Raw genomic sequence first — 19,180 nt, 5'->3', positions numbered from 1 at the left:
TTGGGCTGCTGGTCTTAGGTTCTGTAAGAAAGCAGGCTGAGCAAACCAGGAGAAGTGAGCATGCCTCTATGGTCTCAGTAGCTCCTGCTTCTAGATTCTTGCCCTTCTTGAGTTCATGCCCCAACTTCCTTCAATGACGGATTATAACATAGAAGTATAAGCCAGATAAACAAACCCTTTCCTCCCCAAGTTACTTTTGGTCATGGTGTTTAATCAAGACAATAGTAACCCCAAGAAAAGGGGTCTCCAGCAGGGTGGTTCAGGATTTTGAATGGGTCTTTATGGTAACAATAAAAAATTAATAGCTTATAGGATTTCTAAAAGCAGTGCGAGGCCAGGTGAGAAACAACCCAGAGCATTTAGTTTTGGTGTTGACTCTGTAGAGGGACACAGGACTCACGGCTAGAAGTCAAGGGTAATGACCACTCATGTAAGTGTCTTAATAGTGAATGTCACAGACAGAACCAGAGCTGCTTAAATACAGATTTATTGCAAACCAATACCGAGGAGCCAGAGCAACTCTGCAGGCTGGACACCCCACTCTTTGGGTCTCTGGGCAAAGGGAACAGAGTCACCCTGCTTTCCTCAGACCTCAGCTGGTGGGACTTAGAGACCACACTGTGGCTGTTGTGTCTAAAAAGAGAAAACAGGCAATGTGCCAACTTCAGTGGCGGGGCAAACCAGGGCAGTGCCTCAGGACAAAGAACTATCTACTTGGCTGGCTGGGACTGAGCCTCACTGTGATGGAGGCATGTAGATACAGAAGCCACCACCACACCATGCACTACAACATGCCCCAGGGATCAGTCACAGAGCACAGCTTCCTGCCCCACGGCCTACAACCAGTGCTATATCCCCCAGGCTGCTTTTTCTATACAGGCTTGTTTGTTGAAACACGGCAGGGACAAAGAAAAAAAATGCAACACAGAAACTAAAACCATGCTACAGTAATGAAGATGAGTCAACACAGAGTAAAGCATTGTCTTAAATAAAAGGATGCAGGGTTCCGCTACGACATCATTCCTTCTGCAAGACTACCCACAGGATGAGGGCTGAGAGGGAGAAGACTGCAGGTGCACACACACCACAGACTTCCTTCTTTAGGTGAGACAGCTTCCATGGGACAGGGATGTGCACAGCCTAGACCTTGAGGAAAACTTCAGGAACAAATAGCAAAGTGTCCTGGGGATCTTGTGAATATGACAGATTCTGCTCCTGGACGGTGACCTCTTTAGAGAGATTTCATCAACTTGGTGGCCAATGTCCAATCACAAGTTCAGACTCTGGAGTGGGTATTTGGGGTCTACTGCTGTCCCTTGACCACCATCATGGTCTACTCAGGCCCACAGATTAACTCCCAGTATGGACGTTTAGGAAGTAAACCAGAAATCCCTTAAATGCCTACAATGAACCAGCTCCTGTCTACACAATTGAGTAAGTTCCAAAATCTGCTCTTCCAATGGCTCCTTCCAAGCAAGTGGACACAGCACTCGGTGCAGGGCTAGTTCCAGAGGACAGGCTGCCTTGGCTCCAATGGGTCTTAATTCTTGCACTTTGTATGGCTGGTTACCAGAGTATAGAAATTAGTGCTGTGATGTGAACACACACACACACACACACACACACACACACACACACACACACCACACTACTGAGAACCAGGCAAATGGAGATGCCAGGCACCAACCAGCACAGAGAGTCCGTAAAGGGATGGGACACCAGGGTCCTGGTCCTCTGGGCAGGTCTCCACACCCTAGCTGGCCAGGCCACACAGGCTCTGAGCTCCAAAAAGCAGTCTAGTGATCGGCACAGAGAAATCTTCATTTTCTTGGACTCAATTGTAGTTGCCTTCAAGCTAGTGCATACGTTTTCCTTCCTGAGGCATGCTTCAGGGTCAAAGCTCCTTAGGGAGTGTAGTTGACACGGATCTGCCAATGAACTACCAACAGGCTGTGATCTCTTCTTGGAGGTACCCAGGCTTGAATGCAGCACACCCAAAGAGGAGGTCTTGAGGGGAAAAAGTAGTGGTGGCTAGTCTCAGCTCACTTCAACAAGAATCAAAGCAAGGCAGCTGCAGTCAGAGGGCAGACAGAATCCTTGCCACACCTGGGTGAGAGGCCAGAACCTCAGACTTTCTGCTAACATCTCAAACAGACCCCAGTTCCTGCTGTACCCATAAAACTGAGGCAAGTCAAGTGTATTCACAAAGGAATGAGCAAGATGGAACACATGCGCGCGCACGCAGGCACGCGCACACACACACAGAGGCAGACACAGGTCAACAAGTGAGGGAACCCCATAGCAGTCCCACAGCCATGCCCCGCTGGCCCTCATGCAGGTGCCTGGCTCCACACAATTCAACTTAGCTTTGTCTGAGCCCAGTCACTCCTTATCCCCAATCAGAAGACAAGCAAGCAGAATAGCGTCAAAACAACAGCAAGCAGAGAGAACGGGGAGAAAGCAAATGCTGCCTGCAGTGCCTGGTTGCTGTGGAGACAGAACATGTGCTACCTGTAGGCTGGGACATGTCCCTCCTGCATGTCAAACACCTTCATTCAGTGTTGGCCACAGACACTGCCAAGCAGCAGCTGGCCCTGTACCTTCTCTAGAATAGTCTGAAGGTAGAAGGTCAGCATGGAAGGCCTGATTCATCATGAAAGAAAAAAATGGCTAGGACTAATCAGGAGGAGTGAGTCCCTGGCATGCAGGGAGTGAGGAGGACAACGTCTCCATCTCCCCAACGGCGAGGGTTTCCTTTACTTCCGGTCATTAAAACTGCACAGCCCCTGGGGAGATGTTGAACATGGCTGGGTCGAATCGCTGGCCTCGGAAGGGAGAGCCTTCAGCATCCCACCCCTTCTTCAGCATCTCATGGACTTTCTACAAACAGAAAATAGAGAGATTAAAGGAGATCACAAGGCATCGCATGCTTTCTCCTAGAACAGACTGCCTGCAGGCACAGAGACATCCTACTTCCTCAGGGCTTGAGGACTTGCCTGCTAAGGCCAACTGGCCAGAGGACTGCAGGCCAGTTTGTGTCCAAGGGAGGCACCCACTGACTGCCAATTCCTCTGCAAGACTGTTCTCTCAAGACTGAATTTCTAGCTTTCCAGCTTCAATCTCTAGTAGAACCCTGACTGATCTTAGTTCATCTTTGGTCCCTTTCCCAATAGGTCTGTCCAAGTCCCACACAACCCACAGAGTCTACAGTAATCCCCAGGGAGATGATTCAGATATGAAGCAGTGGTGCCCCAGCCCCTTAGGGACATGACTAAGGTGTGTAGAGGTGTTCTAGCACCTCTTCCCCAAGGAAGGAAGTTCTTGTCATTGAAAAATTCATCAGACGATACTGGGATTGACCAAGGATATGACGATACAGAGGAAGGGAGAGACCTCCAAATGTCCAGCTGTGGACCAGTCCGAAACACCTCACTGCTTTTAGGACACAGTAAGAGCTGGTAGACTTAGCTCCTCCCAGCCTATGGCCACTACTGAGCTGTCTAGTCCTTGAAAATCAGAGGCAGATTGGAGTTGTGTGGTTCTAGGCTGTGTCCCTGTGACAGCAGCTGTGCCTGTGTTAATGGGCTAGCCTTCCTCTGAGCATCTACCTTCCTCAGTTGCTACCATAGACATACCCAAGAGAAGGAGATCTTCCTTCCTTCCTTCCTTCCAACCGTAAGAAACCAAAGACTAACAAGATGAATGGCTAGAGATTGTTCCCCAGTGGAGCACCTGCTGCGGACAGCCCTGCAGAACAGGCACAGAGGACAGGTACTGCTGCCCTTATCACGAAGATGACAGATTGAAAGCAAAGTGAAAAATTTTGAATGTCAGCAAAGTTACTGGATTCTCAGAACTATGGATTATTAAAATCCAAGCTTCCTGGCTTGTTGAGTCTTGGCTTGTTTTTAAATCTAAGTGAAGTAGCAACAAGCATATCAAAGATACTTAGTCCATAGTAGGCCTCCATCTTTGCCCATGAGAAGTGTGAAGCTGTATAGTCTCAAAAGAAAACAAGATGAGACCAGCCAGATAACCTAGGCAGGAGGCTGCTGAGCCTTAGCCAGCTGCAGGGTGAACAAGAACCTAGTGGCTGTGTGGGACCCGCTATCAAAAGGACAATTGAGGGAGTTGAGGATGCCAAGATAAATGCGTGGCCCTTTCTCCAGAGCCAAGGCAGAGAGAGATCAGGCCATCCTGCGTGCCACCAAAGTCACTCATAGGTTTTAGTGACATCTATCTGCGCAATGTCTGTCACTGCTTATAAGGGGTAAGTGCTACCAGGCTGGAGGAATCCTAAAAAGACACATCAAAGTACAGACAGAGCAATGACACCTGTGTGCTTCCACATAACTTCTAGATGCACACCTAACTGGGGAAAAGATGACGAGTGTTCGTTCCATTGGTTAACTTTGGAAAGAAGTGACCTTATGGCAATTAAAGAATTAAAAAATGAAAAAAAAAAAAAGAGGTATATTACCACTTCAAGATTAAAATGCTTTAAAATACAAAGCACTGGTGGCATTAGAAGCACAATTTAAAATTCTGGCAGATTTAGAAAACTTCAAGTTTACACCATAAATGGGCATCAATACAGAGCCTGTTGGTAACTGTGACTGCCAATGTGCACAGCAGATGGAGGCTGGCAGAGGAACCTGGCCCCATTTCCATTCTCTTTCTGCTAGTTAGGAGTGGCAATCCTAGAGAAGTGACCTCAGCTACCCATGAAAGCCCTGTATGTGAGTACTGATTATGAGCTAACCTGCTGTATCAGGACCTACCTTTCTACTTCTGTTTCTTTGCTCAATAAAAGAAAGTGCTAAAGATACTTTACATGGAACCCCAGGGTCCTGTACACTGAAGATGTGTCTCCAAGGCATTTCAAGCCTAGAATGGAAGGAAAACTTCAGCACAGATACCAGGCGGATAGTGGGACTTGTGAAAATTGAACTATGCTCCCGACTATCCACAGCCAGAGGCTTCCTTGGCCATCCTGATTCGTTCAGCTCTGGGGATGGAATCACATTGGGTTCCACCCATGCCTTAGCTCCTTGAAGGCCTTGCCGGGACCACATCTGGGCAAGTACACTCGATCCCTCAATGGCCCTTGCGAGATCCATGACAAGTCCACAGCAAAATCCATTTGACTGGAGACGAAGCTCTCCCCACTAGCCCCCAGCATCTTTAAGGTGTCCTGCAGGACCGTCTCAGCTGGGTTGCTGTCTAGTCTCCTCAGTTTCGCAGGGTTGGATCATAAAGAGCTGTGTGGAAGCTGTCCATCAGCCCTGGGCAAGTCTTCTATGCACAGTTGTGAGGACCTTCTGTTCCACACTCAGGCTTCTGCAACGTCTTGTGGGCAAAGAGGGCAGTCTTCATAGAAAGCAAAAACAGGACACCCCAAAGCCTTGCCTTTGGAGTGAGATAGCTTTCCAGTAGTAGCCCTCACACAAGATACTGTATTCAGTGTACCGTGCACAGTGCATACATATGAGGGTTAGCTCTGTTATCATTTGATCCTTTTGCTATCCTGTTTCAGACTGGCAGTGAGGAACTTCCTAAGAGCTGTCTTGGTTTACTGGAGACAAGCATGCGACCCTATTTCCAGTCTGGGACAGTAGGCTGGGAAGCAGTTGTCCTAACTAGGTGATCTGAGACTTATAAGGATGGGAAAAAAGCAGCCAGTTCCTGCAGAGGACCATTATTGAGACTGTAAAACAAGGCTGAACTGTTCTTTGAATAAGGTCACATTAAAGAGGCTAGCCTCTTAATTCCTTAAAGATAGCTGTGTGCTTGCTCTCACTGATGCAGACTGTTTTCCATCTGTCCTAGAGGAAGGTGACACTAAGCCATGCCAGAGGGCATCAGCACCGAAGGAAAAAAGGAGGGCTGCACAAAAAACAAGAGCCTGGGAGGGGCAAGGGAGACAGGGTACACAGAGCCTGACCTATCATGCAAATCCTGCACTGCTGCAACTCCCAGGCAAGTGGCACTGAGGTTGTTTTGACAAGTGTTCTGCAAGGGATGCAATCCCAGAGACCTGGAGACTCACAGGTGCAGAAAGCTAGAGGACCTCCTAGCTTCTCTTACATCTCCTAATTCAAATCTGCACAAGACTTCACTGAGGTCTGGCAAATGCACAAAGGCAATTCAAGCCACAGTCAGTATCTATTTCAGTGTTTCTCTACAACAAAGACTCAGTCACAGCATCTGGGGAAGGTATGAAGAGCCACACTTATCCTTGGTCTCTCCATTCTGTGGCACAAATTTCTCAGTGGTACTTGGTAGCTCCTCCTCATCTGCGTTCACTTCTCTGGTCAAGGCAGGCTCTTTCCCTGGCAGTCACCTGCTAAATACATCTAAGTCCTTCTGTGGGCAAAGTCCTGATCCTAGGCACAGGAGTGAGCCGATCCATAAGGCCCCACCCCGAGGCAAAGTGCCACAGATAGACCTTGTGTGACTGTATTACACTGTGACCAAGCAGGTCTGGCTACCTCTGCTAAGGTGAGGTTCCAAAGTTCCAAGTTTCTGCCTAAGGACCTCTGTATTACATGGGCCTTCCCCTCACAGACGACCTTCTCTTCACCACACACAGGGTCAGGACAGAGCAGGAAACCCCAGCCCTCTGCTAGAGCTGCTATGGGGAAAATTAAAAACCTCAGTCTCTTCATTTTGAAACAGACACTCTAACCAGAACTGTTGTGCAGAGCCTACAACCAGTTAACCTACCCTGCCCATCACAGCTCATGCTCAAGACATGTGCTCGTATGGCCTGGGGGAAGAGGTAAGGACACCAGCACTGCTTCTAAAGGCGTGTCCATGAAAATAGACTACAGTGGCCAGTGCAACAACAGAGCATACTAAAGACCCCTGCCCCAAGGTATAATGCCACTCTGAAGGGAAAGACAGGACAATCCAAACAAACCACAAAGAAAAGCTCCTTCAGAGACAACAGGGAACACATATTAACTTCTCTGGAGCCCTAGGGGCTGCCTTTCTGTAGATAGCCTATACCCAGTTGCCAATCCTTCTCTGAGCCATGCTTGGACTACATGCACATGAGCTCATGTGCTGTTTGGTTGGGCATTTCACAGTGATGAGAACCCAAAGCAACAGCCTTTTCTTCCCTAAGTAGCTACTCTCAGGGTTATTAAGAGGAAGAACAAATGTGTTTATCTAAGCAATCATCCTTTGCCACCAGCAGCCTGTCCCGGGGCACTCTACAGGTCAGGCATAGCCTTCTGCTCTCCCAGAAGCTGCTGGCATTCCCTTGTTACAGCCCCAGAACTCCACTTCACTCACCTACTATTTGCTGTGCATTAGCTTTTGGAGTCAGAACCTAAGCTGGCCCTGAAGCCTAGCCCTCCCTTCTTCTACCAATGGGGCTCTCAGGGCTCCAGGAAGTTGCCTGGAGATAAGGCATAAGGAGTCATCAACACCCAACGATTCTAAGCTATGGTGTGTTCAGGGCAAATAAAGAGACACCCTCAAGGCCTTGCCATGCAGCTCAGGTATGAGATATGGCTGAATAGCAATGTTTATCTGTCCTCAGGTAAGGACTAGGTGACATAAGCAATTGGGCTTCCCTAGCTAAGCAGGACACTGCAGAACTAAAGCAGAGGCCGAGGGCCAAGCCAGGACTACCCTATTCCCATGCCCCCTTCCCCACCAGCGTGACCCACCGCCTGCTGAGGGTACAAGGAGGGCTGTGGTGCTCATACCAGCTCATGGCTCTGGGGCTTGCCCTGCAGTTTCTGGTGGTAGTCAAAGGTGAGTCTGTCCAGGACTGCCTGCTCCTCCTCATCCACAGTAGCCATGGAGCGCTCCTTGTTGATCTTGTCAATGTCGATGGGCTCTTCCCCCTCCAGGATGGCACTCCACCAGTACTCGCCAACCTTGCTCAGATTCACCTGGGACAACAGAGAGAAAACCTGTATCAAGTATGGCAGGAGACAGCCCAAGCCTCTGGGGAAAGAATATTGAGCACTGTGGACAGAGCCTAGCAGAGGACAAGCATACTGTGCTAGGGACACAGCAAAATGTGTGAGGGGCAGATATTCCAGGCTGAGCTTAGAACCTGCACAAAGGGAAGGTGGCTGAATGAGTAGATAGCTGAGGTCACACGCGGGACCCTCCGAGCCAGAGGTCATGTTGAAGGCACTTAAGAGACCTGAATCCTCAGAGTGAGAATCCGTCTACCACATGTGTCTGCACTTCCTAGGCAGACACTGTTTTCTAAAACCTGGCCCTGGGCCTTCCCATGCTGCTACAGTCCTGCTTGGTGAGGCCTTGTCTCTGCCCAGCTCAACCATGTTCCTCCCTTCCAAGAGCCACACTTAGTCTCCTGCTGCCTTTCTGGGAGATGGGACCTCTGAGATGAAGCGTGCAGCCTAATACATGACAATCTTCAAGGATCCCTCCCATGACAAGGCCTGTCCCCACTTCCCCCTTGGCACCTGCAGTAACCCTCCAGCCCCAGTCCTAGACATCAATGGTTCAGAGAGGTGTCCAAGAGGAGTTGACCAAAGCTGCAGGAGAGTCTAAGATCAGTGCGGTCAAGTCAAGCAGCATCTACCCAACACCGTGCAGTGCCCTTGGTATTGGAATCTGTGAAGCTTATGACCACAGAAACTTAGAAGCCAAGTGGAATTTCAGCAGGAGAGGAACAGAGACCATCAGCAGCATCTTGTATTCAACGGCACGGGCGCTTTTGTCACAGGACACCATATAGGACACGTCATTTCCCAAAGCTTCTGGTCAAATGGGCACACAAAAGAAACTAGAAGCGCTGGCAGTAGTCTTTGTGGTCCCTGGCTGGACGACTCATCCGTAAACTTTTATCTGAGTAGACCAAGTTTGTTGTTGTTTGCCCATCCTGTAAGGTGACTGTGATGGGCTAAACCATACAGTGCTCAGATGGTGTTAAGGGCTTCTGTGCCTGACCTGGAGAACCCTGGAGTCAGTCCCCTGGAGTACAAGCATCTAAGAGGTTAAGCTGGTGGTAAAGAACACTCAGTGGAGGCTTCCAGAAATGGAAAAAACAACAGAAAAACTTGTAATTGTGATATGACATCAGTACCTTGTCACGTCTTTTTTAGAATTTTTATTTATTTTATTTATATAAGTATACTGTAGCTGTCTTCAGACACACCAGAAGAGGGCATCAGATCCCATTACAGATGGTTGTGAGCCACCATGTGGTTGCTGGGAATTGAACTCAAGACCTCTGGAAGAGCAGTCAGCACTCTTAACCACTGAGCCATCTCTCCAGCCCCCACCTTGTAACTTCTACTTCTTATGCCAAAAGTACAAGGGAATGAACATAGGGAAGAGGGCCAAAGGGATGATGCACCGATTCACTGGCTGCTTTTCCGGCGGACCTGGATTTGATTCTCAGCACCCAAATGGTGGTGTCCAACTGTCAGTAAGTCCAGTCCCATGGGACTAATATCCTCTTCTGGCCTCTCTGAGCATTGAACGCATATTGTTTGCAGGCAAAACACCCATACACATAAAATAATGGGGGGAGGGGCTACACATTTTTTTTTTTTAAATAGGCAAAAGCACCTGCCTATGGTAGCACCTTCACCAGTAAATCAGTAAATGACTTATGCTGTTTTGTCCCCACTTATAAACTATAAACTTAAAACAAAGCGATTCTACATATTCTAATCCACAGGCCCTAAAATGATGTTCAGTTTATGAGGTGGAGACCCCAAATAAGCCACAGAAACCCTTATGCTAAGAATTTGGCCCTGTCTTTACCAAGAAAGAACCTTCAAGTAGGAAATAGGCTTTCTCTATTTCAGGAGACATTCTGAGGTGCTTACAGAATAACTGTTAAGCTGCTGGAAAGAAGAGAGCCTTTTATCTTTATCAATAATGATCATTACTGAGATCTACAGTAGTTAACTATTAGAATACTCCCTCCCCCAAACAAGGCTCTGTAACATACACATTGTCATGACTATTTAAGATAAAGACAAATCCTCTAAGTCAGGGCTGTGGGAGGTAGATTCTCCTTCAGCTTCAGGCCCACCAACAGCACTACAGGGAAAGACCCAACACTGTCTGTAGATCAGCTATTCCTAGTGGACCTTTGTACACCACAAGGACCAGACTCAAAATTACCACTAAGTCTACACAGATGCTCAACCCCATAGCTCCACAGACATGATAAAAAATGGAACGCAGGACAATGCCCCACAGGAGAGAGTGGGTTACAGCCACCTGCCAGATGTAAGGGAAAGATTCACTTCCAGGTCTACAGTGGGAAGATGGGGTAGGGTTCATCCTCTTCCAGGTCCACCTGTGCACTTAGCAAATCTAGCAAAATTCATGATGAATCCAATCACTTTTTATCATTAGAAATATTTTATCTATATTTATTTTCACAGAACTTCCATTCACAGGAACATGCTCAAATTCTTCCAAAAAAAAAAAAAAAAGTCTCAAAGTTACTGAAGCAGTAAGGATCAAACTAAGGGCAGTGTGCATACCAGAGAAGTAATACACTATGCACTATACTTCAGGCTCTTTGTATGTGCGTGTGGTGCACGCACACAGTACAAGTGTGTCCACCCCTGCGTATAAAGACAACAGAGGAGGACGTTGGGTATTCTCCTCTATTGCTCGCCACCCTATAAAGCGACCCTAGCTGGCCAGTGAGCTCCTGGGATCTGGCCCCACTCCACATTTAAGACATAAGCAGCCACACCTGGTTTTGGCCATTGTTTGCTAAAACCAACCAACCCCTACAGCACGGGTGCGGTCATCATGCTTATGCAGCAAGTGTCTTGCCCACTACACCATCTCTCAAGCCCCTCAGTCCCCACCCCACATCCCTTTTTGAGACCTGCTTAAGGCTGGCCTTGAATTCATAGTTTCATGATTATCCTGTCCCTGAGAACTAGGATTAAAAGGATGCACCACCACAACAGCCAGCTTTTAAAGTATCTATAATTAAAACACACACATTCCTCAGTCAGGTGTGCATGTCAGCTATCTAACTGGATGATACGAGCAGTTGAAGGCTGATGTACAGATAGCATGGGTTCACCCATATCATATCACCAAGTAACACCAACATGCATCACTCGTTTATGCTGGTAAAAGATGTCAACCACCTTATTTTTAAAACAATTTTTTATTGTGAAATTACATAACACTTTTTTTTTCAAAAGTCAACAGTTCAATGGCAATTGGTACACCCATGATGGTATGCAACCAACCACCACATCTGTATCCTGAAACATCACTCCAAAAAGAAGCCCTATAGCCAGATGTAGTTACTCTTCATCTTACCATAATAAAATCTCCTAAGTGTCTTCCCTGACACCTCCGCACAATTACTGATGCTTTTGTCTCATTGGATTTCACACAAATGAAACCTTACATTGCTCTATGTTGGCTCCTTTCACTTATTATAAGGTTTTTGAAGGTCATCAGTGTTGTGGCACATATCAGAACTTCATTCCTCTCCATGCTGAGGAGCATTCCACTGGATGAATTAACCACAGCCTATTATCCATTCTCCCCCTTTTGACTATGTGAATAATGCTGCTATCTGCATGGGTTTCTGTTTTCCGTTCCTTTGGTATTTACCTAGGAATGGAATTGCTGGCTCACATGGTACTTCAGGTCTCAAGAAACCACCAAATCGTTTCCCACTGGAGCTGGACTCCCTCCACATCCTGGTACTGCACAAGGAAAGGATCCAGCCCTCTACCCCCTCATGGATATTTAGTTTTGTTGTTGTTTTGTTTTTGTCATAGCCATTTTCAAGGGTGCCATAGCTTGTTATTCTTTTGCCTGGCTATACACAAGTATACATGGTTCAGTATTTTTCTCAGTGACCTCTCCCCTAAGGTTCAGGATGCTCTTGAATCTGGGGCAGCAGGCCATACCAAAGGTTCTTGGAAACCCCCAGATGTCATTTCCAAAGCTTCTGTGACTATTGTGAGTGGGCAGTCAGAAATTGTTAGTGATGTGTGATGATTGTCCTCACCCTTCCTTGGCCTGGCCTCCTTTGTTTGCCAAAAAGCTTCCTTGAAGTATTTCATGTGCTGTGCTGTGCTGTCTGGCTCCTTACCCTCACAGCCAGGACCCAGCCTTGACTTTTTAAATCCCTTCACGTCCCAGAAGTCTTAGCTGACACGTTCTTCTGAGCATCACTGACTTCCTTGGAGTGATACCCCTAGGGACCTCAGGTAAGGCACTTTGGGCACTTAATCTTCCAAATAAACTACTTAAAGTGGTTAGAATACACTCATGTCTCCGAGGGTAGGGTAGGGTATTCTTGATACTGGAGCCAGAATCTGAGTTGTATGAGAACAGAGGAAAACTGCTCGTGGAAGAGATTTCAAGGGTTCCTGGCTAAAGGCCACACCCTGGCAAAAGTAGTCCTGTGGTTTGCTTAAATTAGCTGTTTTTGTTTTAACATTTTGTTACTTTGTAACAAGTCAGACTTGAGGAGGTGTAGTTTGCACACAGTAGAACTCACCCTGTTGCAATTTAGTCTCCTCCAGCCTCCACTACAACCCACCCACACCCAGGCCTTCCCTCCACTTCATTCTGCATTGCTCATCTTGCCATCCAGCTTGTCCAGGTCCAGGAAGTCTTCCTCTGAACTCCACAGCTTGTGGGCTTGGTACACACACTTCCTTTCTGGATCCTGTGGGCTATGATGCTTGGCAAGACTATCCCATGACGTAGGTGATCACTATCTGTCCATGGCTGTGTAGGTGTTCCTAGGGTTTGGTGGTTGGGTAGGAAGCTGTTGTAAGGACGTGTGCGTTTCCTCCTCTTGGGAGCACAGAGCAGGTCATTAGGGCTGCAATGTGGGCACACTGGCTATGCCCACCACCTGGTGTTCATAGCAGCAGTGAGGAGTTCAGGGTCCCACAGCTCCTCCAAATTGAGCACTGTGGGCTTCTTGTATGCAGCCACTCTCACAGGTATACAAGGCATCTCACTGTAATTTTGACTTTATTTCCCTAATGATGCTGAGTTTCCTTGTATGTTTGTAAAACTACTCATTTCTTATTTGCAAAAAACTTCAAATTTACACATTGCTGAAAGTACAGAGAGCCACACTGGCATTTAGCAACTGTCCTACTCTGTATGTGTTTGCATAAAACATAATAAAGAATGCCTTTTCTGAATCATTTAAGAGTAAGGACCACTGTGTTGGCCCTGTACCCTGACTTACTTTCTAAGACTAAGCAAGTCTTCTCAAGTAGCAGCCTGGCCTGCTTCCCTGCAGCAGAGAACCATGGTCCTCTCTACTTCGCTAAGGACCCTGTCTAGTGTCTCCTGAGGAACTCAGGTGTGTGTGTGTGGACCACCTGCGGGTGTCTTGCAAGAACATTCCCTCTCATCCCAGGCCTTCCCGCACTGTCACATAAACACACAAGTGTCAAGCTCTTAGGACCCTGTGAGGTCCGGTCTCCCACTGACCTCTCCTTACTGACAGGGCATGGGCACTGCTAAAAAGAACGCCTTCTGTTCAACTGCTTGCTGCCTCCTGGCCACCTCCTTTCTCAGTGGCTTAGAAAGTCACTCTGAACCACTGGGGCAAAATGAGGTGGCCCTTTCCAAGGTCACTGTGATCTCACCATTTCCTGGATGCACTCGCATTTTCCAGGTCCTCCTTTACCTGCCTGGTCCCAGAACACAATAATTTCCCAGAGGGACCCCAGATTGTCACTGACTGAACAGTGCTCCCAAAATGTCCTCACAGAAAAACTTCACCCTCGGTGTGAATAAACTTACCTCAGCATCCCCCGATCTGTGCCGATGACTCACCAGCATTTCTATCCCTTTCCTTCCTTAGTAACGGAACCTCATTTCTATTCAGGGAAGCACTGTGCCCAGTGAGGATGGCTTTACTCCTCGCAGCTGCCCGTGGGATTGAGTTTGGGCCAACGGGAATGTTGTGGGACGTTCCTTCCAGGAAGGCACCTTGGAACAAGGGCAGATAATGGGGTGAGATGACAGCATGGCGGGGGCACCTGCTCAGCTCGACACCCACTGTGGAGAGATGTGGGCAGCCTGACTGGGTATGCTGCAAGTCAGCTCGATACAAGCAGTCTCCTGATTTTCAATGTCATCAACTGCCTTTCTGAGCTTAAGAAATTAAAACAAAAACTAAGACGCTGCATAGGTCAGACAGGATACAGCCATGGATCTCACCCAGGGAGGCAGAATACAGCTATATACTCTGCAGAGTGGGGACAACACAATGATACAAAGCTATGTGCCACTTTCTTCCTACTATACAGGAGGAGGTGCTGAGGGCCCATCCACTTGTTCAGCATAGTCCTGCTTTCATTTGGAACAAGCAGTCTTAGGTCACTGCCTTCTGTGTTATCTCCAAGCCTCAGCCTGGAGATAGCATTACATTACAGGTATAAGGGCTCACATTCCAGTATGTATAAATCTGAGGTTTGGGGCGCTTGCCAAAATGCTAAAATAACTTAATTTGTAGTTTCCATTCTGGATTAATGAACATGATCAGTAAGTGACCTGCAAGGACATCTTCATAGGCCAGGAAATGTTGTCACATCAGGAAAAGTGGCTTGCAACTCAGAGAAGGCCAACAATGGACCCTTTCATCTTTAAAAGAAAACTGGAGATGCCCAGACAAACTGGCAATGAACAGTAAGTAGTCCTGGGAGACAAGAGGTGTCGCTGCTGACACAGCACTAGTGCCACTTAGAAATGATGCGCCCTTCGGGGACAGCCACAGAGCAATTATCCTGGGGTTCCACTTTTTGAGAAATAACTTCAGGAAATCATCTCAATACAGTCAGGGAGGTACAGCTTATATAAAAATACTCACAGGGCTAAAAAAAAAAACAAAAACAAAAAACCACATAAATAAATACAGAACTCCAACATCTATTTCTTCAGAAAATATTCTAGTGCTATCTGAGCAATGCTAAGTAGTTTGTGTGTGAGATGTCAGTATATGAAGATGTGTGTGGAATGGCATTCACTGCTCAGGCAGATCCAACTACCTTTGCAACACAGCCATGTCCAATAGTCCCTGAAGCAGAGCATGCCGCCTGCCTACAGCTACCCACGCAATGCAGAGGGCAGCCAGCTTGCCAGCTCTCCACAGGGAGGAAAAAACGAGGCCAATGCACAAACTCAGTGCCTTGCTTCTGGAACCGAATGGAGAGTCAGGAAAAGTAGCTGGTGCCGTTGCCACGGCTGATTTTACATCTCCGTAACCAGGCAAGGAGCTTGCCTGAGTCAAGAAGTCTCATTTAACATTCTCAAGTGTGGGAGGGAGGGAGGCAAGAACTGTCACACGGTTTTAGCTGCCACCCCTGCCTGCCCTGACTGTCTGGTGTGGGATCCACCACAAAAGGGAGAAGCAGCAGGACACGTGGAAGGGCTGAGAAGCGAGTGGCATGTCTACACTCCCCTGCTTGGAGGTGAGAAGGTCAGACCCTCTTACTGCAGAGTCTAGAGATACCATAACAGCTCCGAATGCCACTCCTCTTCACAGATGCTGCAAGGACCCTGTGTGAGTGTCCCAGGCCAAAGCAGAGGGTATTTAAAACATCACCATTCATTTCTTGTAGTTCTGGAGACCAGATGTCCAAAAATCAAGGAGTTGGCATGGCTGTACCCACTGCAGGCTTCGGGAAGGGTCCTTTTACTTCTTTCAGGGAGCTTCAGGTGGCTGTTGGCACCCCTTGGTTTATGCCCACTTCCTTCTAGTCTTTGGTCTTCATAAGGACTTCCTATGTCTAGGTCTCTTCTTCTGTCTCTTTTAAGGGTATCTTTCACTCATTTCAGGAGGCATCCAGAAAATCCAGAATGATCTTGTACTAAAATTCCTATTTGTAAAGTCCTTTTCTCCAAAAAAGGCTATATCCACAGGTCAACTTGCTGCCTAACAAGAAGCAGTCAGTAGGCATGTAGAGACTAAGGAGCCAGGTGTTCATCTCAAGGCTCATAAGAAGTCCAGTATGGCTACAACAATGACCCATAGGCATGCCCCACCGCCTTACCCCCTTATAGTTAGGTAACCTTTTTTTAATCCTTATGCTGAGTCCACACAGCCAACACAATGTGATGAGTAGGTAAAAAATAAGCCCTTCATGAATAAAAACAATCTCCTTAATAATTTATAGGACTGCCCCATATGTGTACTCAGAAGTAAAAAACTGGCCACGTTATGTCACCAACAAATAAAGTAAAAACACACTGGAAATAGATGTACTCCATAATACACAGTGCTTTCTTGGATGGTGGGAGATCAGCCCTGAAACTCTCATCAAGAAGGGACTTTAAGTACAGGCCAGGGCCCAGGCTGAAGAGAGTGCCAGAACTGGCTGTGATGCACATGGCTCTGCTCTGTAAGATCACTTATTGTCCACAAGTGATGCCCCCTGAGAAACCAAGCCAAAAGAAACCAAACAAACCAAAACCTCCAACTCGGAGGGACCCCAGGAACTGATGGTGTGCTGTCTTAGCTCCAAGTAGCTTTCTTTGGTTCGACAACAGATGGCATAGCACCCGAGGGTGCCATGGCTATGGCAGCAACCGGATGTAGCTAGTTCTGCTTCTCACAAACTCTGCAGACAATAGGTACCTAACAAAATCAACCCAAAACCTTAACAGCAGCTGGTATACAGGTAAACCCAGGCCATAGCAGAACATGAATGGAGAGTCCTCAGGGAGTCTGCAGCACGGGAATGTGTGCATGGAACCTTACATCTGATTCTCTCTGCACAAACAGCTCTCTGGCTGTCTCTAGCCATCCTAGTGAGGGTACGGGTACAGTACATGAATCTCTCCAGCCTGGGGGTGGATAGAACCCATGTCTACCTGACACAAGAACTACTCAAAGCCACTATGATCCCTTCCCCTTTCACCTTATTTTTATTCCTTCTCCTTTCCCAACCCCCATTAAAGGGGCAAAACCTTTTCAAGAAAGAAAACAGCAGCTAAGCAGGTGGGGCTTTGAGGCTCCATCCCACAGTTGGGCAAACTACAAGCCCCATCTCAAAGCCTGAAGGTCCTGACTTCTCAGACTTTGCAAAGAATCAAACAGTATAATGTACTTCATTGAGCATACACGTGTTCAATATATGTTGGCAATTAATGTAAGAAGTTAGTGTTTTAGCTATCAGCTACCTGTGTGTGCATACACATGAGAAGGCATCATAGCGCATATACAGAGGTATCAGAGGACAACCTGTGCTAGTTGGTTTTTTCCCTTCACAACGTGAGTGCTAAAGAGCAAATTCAGGTCGCCAGGCTTGGCGGGTGGCAAGCACCCTTACCTACTCAGCTATCTTGCTGGCTCAGTTTTTTTGTTTCCTCTTTTCTTGAGATATTTTGCTATATAGCTCAGGCTTGCATGAAACTCTTGGCAAGCCTTCTGTCCTAATCCCTCAAGTATAAAGATTATAGGTGTAATTTATTATGTCTGACTTCATCCTATTCAACTTACATGGACACCTTTACTCCCCAAAAGTAACATGGCTCTGGAATACTTATCAAGTCAGAGTTGGACTTACCAACAAAAGCTCTTAGGAGGTTAATTTAGTAACAATCACATTTTATAGACATAAAGTAAAAGGAATTATACAGATTCTAATTCCAGTGGATTCTGAACACAAATGCAGTCTGTGAAGACCATTCCAATGGTGAACACTGGTAACTTTTAAGTGTCACAGACCACTTGGGAAGTGCTCTCAAAAGAGATCTGTGTAGAACTGGGATCCTAACTCAATCCCATACTATGTAGAGAGGTTCAACTAGCCAAGGCAGAAGACATGGCTGTCCGCCAAATCTCAGTCCTTAAAAGACAGCAGCCCTAGAGTCAGAGAGCCTAGCACGGCGGCCTACCGAGAGGAAGGTTGTTAGTCCAGTTCTGCCGCTGTGTGTGCTACCCAGACTCCACAACTGCCTGACTATGCAAAGCTCAGTGCAGGCTGGGAGGGCACCTGCAATCTCAAGGAGTATGACAAGCAAGGAGCTGGGGTCAGCCTAGGAAAGAGTTCAATACAGCACTGTTAATGTACAGGCTTCATAGTCAGGTGTGAGGGGGAAAGGACTGAGCTGCCAATTTTAAGAAGCTGCTCACAGCCTAGGAAAGAGTTCAATACAGCACTGTTAATGTACAGGCTTCATAGTCAGGTGTGAAGGGGAAAGGACTGAGCTGCCGATTTTAAGAAGGCTACACTAGGGTTGTCCAAAGAAACTAAGCAAGAATAGAGATATAATAAATAAATACATGTAAAGATATTTAATACATATTAAATTGACTCACATGACCACAAAGGCCACCTAAAAGGTGCAAAGCTAGGGAAGTCAGATACTCAGCATGGGAGATCGATGGTGTATAGCCTCAATTAGATACTGAGGGTACAAAGGCCACTCATACAAACCAGACAGTTGAAAGGACAAAGAACCTGGAGTCTGATATCCAAGGCAAAAGGCATGCTTGCTTGGGAGGGGAGAGACAGAAATAGGCAAAATGTCTCTCTTCCTCCACACCCTGTACGATCTGGGCCCAGCCTACTGAATGGTTCTAGGCTACCCACATTTAAGGTAGGTCTTTCCCATTCAGAAGACTGACACACATTCAATTCTTCTCTGAAACATCCTTGTAGACACATCCATGGTTTACCAGTTCATTCACTCCAACCACACTGACACCCAAAGTCCACCTTCAGAGGCAAGAGGCACCTCAGGCAAAGCAGGCCTTCTCTTGTCTCTGGCTGTGGAATGCTGCTCTGCCAAGGGATGTGCACCAGTTAGGAACAGAACAATAATCAGACATATATAGCCTCGTGGAGCCCTGGGCCATGCCCCTGTGGATATCATCAGTGCTGGGTATTGGGAGATTCAGAACACAGGACAGACCAGATCCAGCCCCACTTCCGAAAACTCCACATGCTATCACATGGGCCTTAGGAGACCGTAGGAGGAACTGGGGCAGGGTAGGGACCTGGCAGCAATAGGCACATGCCTAGGTAAAGGGGACATTTCCACATAGGTAAGTAAGTTCTATTGTTGGATCTGATAGCAAATGGGGCAGAAGATACTCCCGATTCTCACAAGCACTGAGTTCAGTTCACTCAATCCCTAGTCTATGCCTCCCTCTGAAACACCAGTGTAGCCAAGATACAGCCACTGTGGGCTTGAGAGCTTTCTT

At 47.2% G+C, this 19,180-nt stretch overlaps 1 protein-coding gene across 2 annotated transcripts in view; it reads right to left on the bottom strand.

Annotated features, from left to right (window-relative positions):
• Window positions 1–471: 471 nt before the first annotated feature.
• Nudcd3 (NudC domain containing 3) overlaps window positions 472–19,180 on the bottom strand; it is an 88,212-nt gene continuing 69,503 nt past the window's right edge. The window contains exons 5-6 of one of the 2 annotated variants that reach the window (XM_021176702.3): window positions 7,719–7,907; window positions 472–2,880 (exon numbers count right to left, since the gene is read on the bottom strand). In XM_021176702.3, the coding sequence (XP_021032361.1) occupies window positions 2,770–2,880; window positions 7,719–7,907 (300 nt within the window). In that variant the 3' untranslated portion in view covers window positions 472–2,769. Of the gene's footprint in view, window positions 2,881–7,718; window positions 7,908–13,775; window positions 13,960–19,180 lie in introns of those variants that run through there. The other variant, XM_085829122.1, reaches the window with a different exon arrangement.

Source organism: Mus caroli, unplaced genomic scaffold, assembly GCF_978045245.1.
Source record: "Mus caroli unplaced genomic scaffold, Mus_caroli_1 scaffold_13, whole genome shotgun sequence".
NCBI lineage: Eukaryota > Metazoa > Chordata > Mammalia > Rodentia > Muridae > Mus > Mus caroli.
This window is presented reverse-complemented; position numbering and strand designations above follow the sequence as displayed.